This window comes from Camelina sativa, chromosome 3 (genome assembly GCF_000633955.1).
Source record: "Camelina sativa cultivar DH55 chromosome 3, Cs, whole genome shotgun sequence".
Taxonomy (NCBI): domain Eukaryota; kingdom Viridiplantae; phylum Streptophyta; class Magnoliopsida; order Brassicales; family Brassicaceae; genus Camelina; species Camelina sativa.
The window spans coordinates 18,880,129-18,889,802 of NC_025687.1; the positions used below are offsets into that span (position 1 = coordinate 18,880,129).

At 34.6% G+C, this 9,674-nt stretch overlaps 1 protein-coding gene across 1 annotated transcript; it reads left to right on the forward strand.

Annotated features, from left to right (window-relative positions):
• LOC104777515 (nitrate reductase [NADH] 2) lies at positions 1,901-5,362 on the forward strand. The gene is made up of 3 exons (XM_010501787.2): positions 1,901-3,047; positions 3,339-3,479; positions 3,581-5,362. Exons 1-3 carry the CDS (start codon positions 2,003-2,005, stop codon positions 5,146-5,148), a joined length of 2,754 nt encoding a protein of 917 aa, XP_010500089.1. The 5' UTR covers positions 1,901-2,002; the 3' UTR covers positions 5,149-5,362.

Below are 9,674 nucleotides of genomic sequence, written 5' to 3' on the forward strand. Positions count from 1 at the left end.
AAAATATGAGTGCCACAATCGATAATCGTATAACTAAATTATATGAAAATGAAAACTGAGCCAACAAAAAACAACCTGGACTGTATAAAATAACAGCTAAGAAAATTATTTTTTCCCAAAACACAACTCACATCGAATCGAAAAAATCACTCAGAGGACAAACGAAAAAAATACAACTAAGAACACAAAAACAACTCACAACTTAATTAGGAAATCTAAGAAAGACAACACATTTTCATATTAAAAAATTTGAACACAAATTCACATTTACGTTTAACGAAATCAACAGAGGGATAACCAAATATCTCCTACAGATGCGAAGCGAGCAGGAAATCAACCAAATACGCAAACCCAAAAAAAAAAGATAATGGATATATGAAAGGGATGACTGAAAAAATGATTACGAGCATCAAAGAAATAGGTTCAATACTCATACTGTCCTATAGATCGCAAACATTGCTCTTCTCCTATCCGTTCACGAGGACATCGAATTTTGAAAAAGAACAAATTCATTCCCAACTCAATAACATACAAATAATGACCCAATAGACCAACACATTATAAGCCTTACAGAGAAATTGGGCCCAACGGCTGAAACAAAGAAAAATAGCCCAAAAAAAAGAAATGTAAGTTATTGATTTTATTTACTTTTCTTAATAAAATCCACAACTTTTTTCACACTAAAACATTGACAAAAAAACTACTCCCACAGGTTACTAAATACATATGAAAATATTAAAAACTCTAACCCAAACCACATATAAAGCCAAATAACAATCAAACCACAAAATGACAAATAATAATAAATTAATCAAAACTAACAACTACAGCCAAACAACAATTTTAACTACACAATATTAACTTCTCATGATAATTTTAAAAAAAACATTAAAAACACACAAGATTATCTCAATTTTTGAAAATAAACAGCGATATGCTTGAAAATATCCAACAAAACAACATAACCACCAAATCAAATACAAAAACAGACGTAAAGATGAATCTACGTAATAAAAAATAATATACACAAAATAACCCGGAATACACCTTAATCTAACTCCCGTGCGTAGCGCGGATCAATTGCTAGTATATATATAACATTAACTCAACTTAACATTTTTCATATTTAGGGTTAAGGATAAATTATGTCAATAAGACAATTTAAAACACGATAACTTAGGTAAGTAATCACAATCAATATAAAACTTAGCTACACATTTTGGAAATCGAATTTTGAGGTTTTTGAGATTACATGTTTATTCAATTATTTTGATATGAATCGATATTAGGTATAGAAACACGAGGTAAATTCAAAATCTTTAAGTTTTGTAAAGATCCCATGTTCTGTAAACGTTGTAGCTGATGGTCTAGCAAAAGATACTAAGATAAAAAAGTCAGACTTTGTAATATCAAGGAATAATGTAGGTTGATCTTTACTAATTTTATATATTGTTGACAAAAAAGAAAAAAACTTAGCTTAAAGTAAAAAACGTTAAAATATTATGAATAATAATTTATTTTATATATATTAAATCTTAGATTTTTGGTTTTTTGGTTCGGCAACTTCGGTTTCGATTACCAAACTCATTTTAAATGGAAAGTTCAGTTGTTGACATAAAATAAAAATAGGGCGAATCTACATGCTTGGGATGTGTTCGCAGTTTCTACAAAACTACTTCTCCAACGGATTCATTCATTCGTACTTTTGTTAAACAAATGGATGATTATTTAATTTAGTCAAGTCATAATAAGAATTAATAGTAAATGAGAAAGAAAAAAAAGATACACATTAATAATAATTTAAAAGTCACAAATGGTCCCCATACGTGTGATTCGGCAGGATACTTCCCAAGAGGCATACCACTATAGGCTCTCTCCTATATAACTTCATCTCCACCAACGATGCATTTTCGTCCTCAGATCTCAATCTCACTCACAAGAGAGAGAGAGAAAAGGCTTAGTCTTGTACAATATTCACGATTATACACTTTCTCTTTCCAACATGGCGGCCTCTGTAGATAATCGCCAATACGCTCGGCTCGAGCCAGGTTTAAACGGCGTGGTTCGTTCTTACAAACCTCCTGTTCCGGGCCGGTCCGATTCCCCTAAGGCAAACCAGAACCAAACCATCAACCAAACCGTGTTCTTGAAACCAGCGACGGTTCATGACGATGACGAAGACGTGTCGAGCGAAGACGAGAACGAGACTCACAACAGCAACGCCGTGTACTACAAGGAGATGATACGCAAATCCAACAGCGAGCTTGAGCCGTCGATCTTGGACCTGAGAGACGAATACACGGCTGATAGCTGGATCGAACGTAACCCTTCCATGGTCCGTCTCACAGGGAAACATCCCTTTAACTCCGAGGCGCCTCTTAACCGTTTAATGCATCACGGGTTTATCACCCCTGTCCCCTTGCACTACGTCCGTAACCACGGCCATGTCCCTAAGGCCCAATGGGCCGAATGGACGGTCGAAGTGACCGGATTTGTCAAACGGCCCATGAAATTCACCATGGACCAGCTCGTCTCCGAGTTCGCTTACCGAGAGTTCGCCGCGACGCTGGTTTGCGCGGGGAACCGCCGTAAGGAGCAGAACATGGTGAAGAAGTCAAAGGGATTCAACTGGGGATCCGCCGGGGTTTCCACCTCCGTCTGGCGCGGTGTCCCTCTCTGCGACGTATTGCGTCGCTGTGGGATCTTTAGCCGGAAAGGCGGCGCTCTCAACGTCTGCTTTGAAGGGTCGGAGGATCTCCCAGGTGGCGCCGGAACTAACGGTTCCAAATACGGAACGAGCATCAAGAAGGAGTATGCCATGGATCCATCAAGAGATATCATTTTGGCATATATGCAAAACGGAGAGTACTTAACACCAGACCACGGGTTTCCTGTTCGGATCATAATCCCCGGTTTCATTGGTGGTCGGATGGTTAAATGGCTGAAACGGATTATTGTCACAACTCAAGAATCCGACAATTTCTACCATTTTAAGGACAACAGAGTTCTACCTTCTCAAGTAGATGCCGAACTCGCCGACGAAGAAGGTACACACACAAATCTTTTTGCTTCAAGAATATTAATATAATCATTGCAAACTTAAATATATATAGTCTTTTCAATAATTAGTTTTATAGCAATCGCACTGAAATGAACTAAACGACATGTTTCCAAGTTTCCGAACCTATAGGAGAAAAACAAAAACAAAAAAAATCATACTACTATTAAACAGTGGAAAACTAATGTTGGTGGATGATGTCAGCTTCAGTAGTTTATATAATTAAAATTTTTATTTTATTTTTTGGTGATTAAATATAAATTGAAGTTAATTTTTTCAGGCTGGTGGTATAAGCCGGAGTACATAATCAACGAGCTAAACATAAACTCCGTGATTACGACGCCTTGTCACGAGGAGATTCTTCCCATCAACGCTTTCACCACCCAAAGACCTTACACTTTAAAGGGTTACGCATATTCCGGTACTTTTTTCCTCTTAAAAGTTTGTAAAATAATAAATATATATTTAATACTGGGATGAGTTGATAATAATAACTAGAAAAATCTTTATATACAAAAACAGGTGGTGGAAAGAAAGTGACCCGTGTAGAGGTGACAGTGGATGGTGGAGAAACATGGAACGTATGTGAACTTGACCATCAAGAGAAGCCGAACAAGTATGGGAAATTCTGGTGTTGGTGTTTCTGGTCACTTGAGGTTGAGGTTTTGGACTTGCTTAGTGCCAAAGAGATCGCTGTCCGTGCATGGGACGAGACTCTCAACACGCAGCCCGAGAAAATGATATGGAATCTCATGGGGATGATGAATAATTGTTGGTTTAGAGTGAAGACTAACGTTTGCAAGCCTCACAAGGGTGAGATCGGGATCGTATTCGAGCATCCAACGCTTCCGGGCAATGAATCTGGTGGATGGATGGCCAAGGAACGTCACCTCGAGAAATCCGCGGACGCGCCTCCTACTCTCAAGAAATCGGTTTCGACGCCGTTTTTTAACACAACTGCGAAAATGTACTCGATGTCGGAGGTTAAGAAGCATAACTCTGCTGATTCTTGCTGGATCATTGTTCATGGACATATCTATGACTGTACCCGCTTCCTCAAGGACCATCCGGGTGGTTCGGATTCGATCTTGATCAATGCTGGTACGGATTGTACAGAGGAGTTTGATGCCATTCACTCTGATAAAGCCAAGAAGATGCTTGAGGATTACCGCATTGGAGAGCTCATTACCACTGGTTATTCCTCTGACTCTTCCTCGCCCAATAACTCTGTTCATGGTTCGTCCGCTGTCTTCTCCTTGCTGGCTCCCATTGGAGAGGCGGCTCCAGTTAGGAGCCTTGCTTTGGTTAACCCCCGGGCTAAAGTCCCGGTTCAACTCGTCGAAAAGACTTCCATTTCTCATGATGTTCGTAAATTCCGGTTTGCTTTACCTGTTGAGGACATGGTTCTTGGTTTACCGGTTGGTAAGCACATTTTCCTCTGCGCCACCATTAATGATAAGCTCTGCCTCAGGGCTTACACACCGAGCAGCACCGTTGATGTGGTTGGCTACTTCGAACTTGTGGTCAAGATTTACTTTGGTGGTGTCCACCCAAGATTCCCTAATGGCGGGCTCATGTCGCAGTACTTAGACTCGTTACCTATAGGGTCAACCCTGGAGATCAAAGGACCATTGGGTCATGTTGAGTATCTAGGCAAGGGTAATTTCACGGTTCACGGTAAACCGAAGTTTGCTGAGAAATTGGCAATGTTGGCAGGCGGAACCGGTATAACCCCGATTTACCAAATTATCCAAGCCATTCTGAAAGATCCAGAGGATGAGACTGAGATGTATGTTATTTATGCTAACCGGACTGAGGAAGATATTCTCCTAAGGGAGGAATTAGATAGTTGGGCAGAGGTGTATGCGGACCGGCTAAAGGTTTGGTATGTAGTGGAATCAGCAAAGAAAGATTGGGCTTACAGTACCGGTTTTATCTCCGAGGCGATTATGCGAGAGCATATCCCTGATGGATTAGATGGCTCAGCAATTGCCATGGCTTGTGGACCACCACCGATGATTCAGTTTGCGGTTCAGCCGAATTTGGAGAAGATGCAATATAACATCAAGGAGGATTTCTTGATATTTTAATCCTAAAGCCAAAGATATTTCAAAAGTCAAAACGTTAGGTGGTCAAAAAAAGTCAAGTTGTTATTTATTAGAGTCTAAATAAGTAATGATAGATTTGTTTTGTATATAATGTTGGTTTCTTTAAAGTTTTCAATTGGGAAATATAACTTTTCCGTTGTATTCACGATCGATATTTTTTGTTACAATAAAAAAATATATTTCAAAATTTTCTGGACATTGAGAATCATCACCATTTTCGCATGTCTTTGTCGTTAAAAGAAAAAAAAAGTTTCTACAGCTATTAGACAGTAAGGTACAAAAATCACCAACGATCATTTTCAAAAAGAATAAAGCCAAATGGAGTATTTTTCTGTTTGTGCAAGTTGAAACCAAACTCCTCCATTAATTCCTATATTAGTCTTCACCACATATATAGCTAGAGGGAGTGCATTTACTTTTTTTTTTCATTTGTTTTTAATCACCAATAAGACATAAGTAATGTCTCTTCTGATTGGGGGAACTTGTAAATTTAGAAGATTTTTCCTTTTTGGGTGATTAGTTGAACTTTAATATCAATGTGAATATATGTTTCTAGCACCCAAACTCTTCTATTACAGCACCCAAAATACAAGATTAGAATCATAATACACCATCACGAGTTATTTTATAAGTTTTTTTAAATGAACATCTAAAATTATATATCTGAACTCGATACGACATATAAGAATTTGATGACAACATCACCAGTTATGTTTGAAGTTAAGCATTGTCATTTCTTATAAATATCGACGAGTAAAAAAAACTGATTTTGGTTCGTTTAAAATGTATCACTCTATATATATGTAGAGGGCTAGTACACAATTAGTATGTTTTCGATTTATTGAATAAGCTTGGAATACTATCCAACGAACAACGACAACAAAATAATACTTCGGATGGATTGATAATGCATTTCATGATTTTATGATATTATATGACCCAAAATATTCAATAGACGTTTAAAAAAAAAAAAAATGGATATCTCCAATTCCTCTTGCCCACAAAAAAAAAAAAAATCTCTAATTCCGGAGGATCTCATGTAGAGCTGGTCTAGTATTATTTTCCTTAGTGATGCACATGAACTGGAGATTAATGTTTTATTCTTTATTTATTTATTTACAAATTGAGAAGTTGTTATTTTTCCTGAACTTGAATATACAAAACCATTGAAATGAATATATATATATATATATATATATATATTCTACATCGAATTTGTATTAAAATAAGCACCACATCTAAGGAACTAAATAATCTCCCCTAAACTCAAGAGAAAATATTTTTAAAAATTGATGAGAAAACTAGGTCTTTTCTCAAGTTTAAATTAGTAAACAAGACTAATAGTTTGGATTCAAATTTAAATAAGATAATTGAATATGACATAAAATTTGTTTAATCCCTAGCAAGTTGCTAGCTTTTGAAATGAATAAAAAAGGCTAGGACGCTAAGAATATTTCAAATCAATCTTTATATAAAATAGAAAAATTCACAATCTTTCTTGTTGATATTATATATATATATACACACACATTAATACTTATATAATTTCCTGCTAATTAGCTTATAATATCATGCTTGGTCGTCGCATTAATTTTTTTTGGGTTAAAAATAATGTATTTCACCTGAGCTTTTTTTGGTTTATGATTGATTTAATTTCGTTACATCATCCTAAGAATAAGTTATAAATGATTCTGACCTTTCGTTTTCAGGTAAAATTAATCGATTAAAGAAGTTAGGTATCGTGAATCTTTTATTGGTAACGAGAGAGGGGAACTTCACTTATTGGTCGATCTACTGTGATGCAAAATGTAAAGTAACCAAATAATATTATTAAGAATATGTACGATTTGTTGTATGTGGATATTTTAACTAGAAGAGAAGCCTTCGTCGGACTGAGATTCGACAGAACTCAAATAGTTTTTTCCTAACAATTGAACTAACAACGCATCTTGTTGTATAATATTCGTTTGTACGTATACCTTGCAACTGTATTTTTGTGTGTGTAAAAGTCTAAATATATATAAGCACAAATATATGATTGTGTCGAAAACGAACAAGAAAGAGAAAATATATAATAATTTCGCTAACAAATCGTCCAAGTAATGTTCACTTGCGATAAAAAAACTACGTTTGCCAAGTAACAGCGTGTAATTTCACTTAGACGATCATAGTATTTGTTGTAAATATTGCTTTTTTTTTTCTTGGATTCTATATGTATATATGTCTCATATATAACAACAGATTCAAGTTAATAAAGTTAGGTTATGAAAAAAAAAGCGCAGATTTGGCATGATATTGTGAACAAAGTAAAATTCGCATGATATTCCAAATTTAGCAAACATAAATTCAACAAGTCATCCATAACTCTTAATGTTCAATTCCTAGATAAAACTAGTTAACCGTCTTTTTTTTTCTTTTAATATTTAGTATTTATATGAAGTATCTATATTGGGATATATAGAAAACTTAAATTCATTCAACATGATATCAAATGTGGTACGTATAGTTCCGATTAATTAAAAGAAAATTAGACAACTTAAATTCATTCAACATGATATCAAATGAAGGGTATATATAAGGCGACAAAATTGGACCATTGAAGTAGTGCATCTTTACGTTACCACGTTGATGTTGCTCCATCCATGCATTGGCAGCATTCCTAGTCCTTTCGAAATATCTCATACGTTCAAAACTTAAGTAATTCAATCCATGAACTTTTCACTTTGTGAATCAATCCACGAACTTCATCAGAAGAAATCTTTTCACTATGTGAAAAAATAAAAAGGAATTTCACATAACGAAATCTAGACCCGGAATAATTAATCTTTTACAAAATAAATATTTTCTGGTTGCCAAAGTTGAAATTCACTAGTAATATATATATATATATATATATATATATATATATATTATATATATATATATATATATTTGTCACTAGTAACTTAAGAGAGCCAAACGTTTTAATAATATATGAAACTGTAAAAACAAAGTTGGTCGTGGCCACCACATGCCATAGCCATGCAAAAGTATCACGTGACCACGTGTTGGTTAAACGTGTGGACCCAACATGCTCCCGAACTAAGTAGCTTGTTTGGCTCCGCGTCGCAAGGTCACACGACCTCACCCGTTATGGCGAGCCAAACCCGACCGGCTTAACCGGGTCGTACCCACCTGGATGTCGGACCCGCCGCGTCTCGTGTGCTGCTTGGTGTTTGGAAAGGCCGCGACTTTTTTTTTGTTTGTTCTTTTATATATAAATTTGGAGACCCCTAAATATTGTATGAACCTCATCACATTTTGTTTCTTTTTTGTCCTCGTCCAATAATACAGATCAAAACGAATACAACTTGTTACTTATTTTATTGTGTCCTATTCAACAGGTTTCTATACTCCTCACATTTATTAAGATAATATATCTACCAATTTGATTTTTTTTCTTAGATTGAATACTTATTTATGTGAAATATCTTTTGTTTCCAACTGAAAATAACATGATTGACTTTTGTCTTCAATATATATATCATATAAACAAAACATTTCAACGAAGTGACCATTTTAAAATTAACATATGGAGCAAACCGAACCAAAGGAAACACATATCACTATATAGTTGCATTTTTTCGCTTGAATAAAATTCTACTTTTTTTATATATTTGTACATTGATGATTCATCCACAGAATACTATAGAACAAATGTATATCGCCTTTCAATGAATTCGAATACGGCACTATTAGATCCGGTACAAAGAAAACATAAACTGCATAAAAGTGGTAAGTATGATAATGATCGTAGCACCGACCGAGTGTTTTATACCCAAAGAACTAATTAACATATAGAGAAACATGATTTGAAATCTTAAAAACTTATTTCTATCAACATATATTGTGTCATAAGACATTGTGTTGGGCAGCTGTAATGGCGCACGAGACTTGTGGAGTTAGTTAAAGCTCAATTTGATTTTCCTTTCATTTTCTGTATATTCAATCATTTTCAACATCTCTTCTTCTTCTTCTTTTTTNTTTACGTAGGTTTATGTATGATTGCAGTAACAAAATTAGATACACTAGGATAGTACCCGCGTTACGCTGCAGGATTGATTTTTTTTTTTTTTTTTTTTTTTTTTTTTGTTGTCAACTTTCAATCTGACGAATTATTTTAATTATCATTAAAAAGGACAAAAAAATGCGTAACATCGCATACGAACAACATAATTAAATTAGAGATATTTGGAAAATAAGTACATTTTTTAAACATAATTGTCAATTTAGTATATTCACTATTTATCATTTGCAAAACAATCACCTTCAACTATTCACTACTATTTACCTTACTTTATAACCCTCAAAAATTCTTTTTATTTACAAATATACCATTAAAATTAAATATTTTATTATTTTATTACATGACCCCTTGAATTTAATAATTAAAATACTAATCAAAATAAATTTATTTTCTAAAAAATTTTAGGTATATAAAATTCTATATTCTTGCATCTATTATTTGA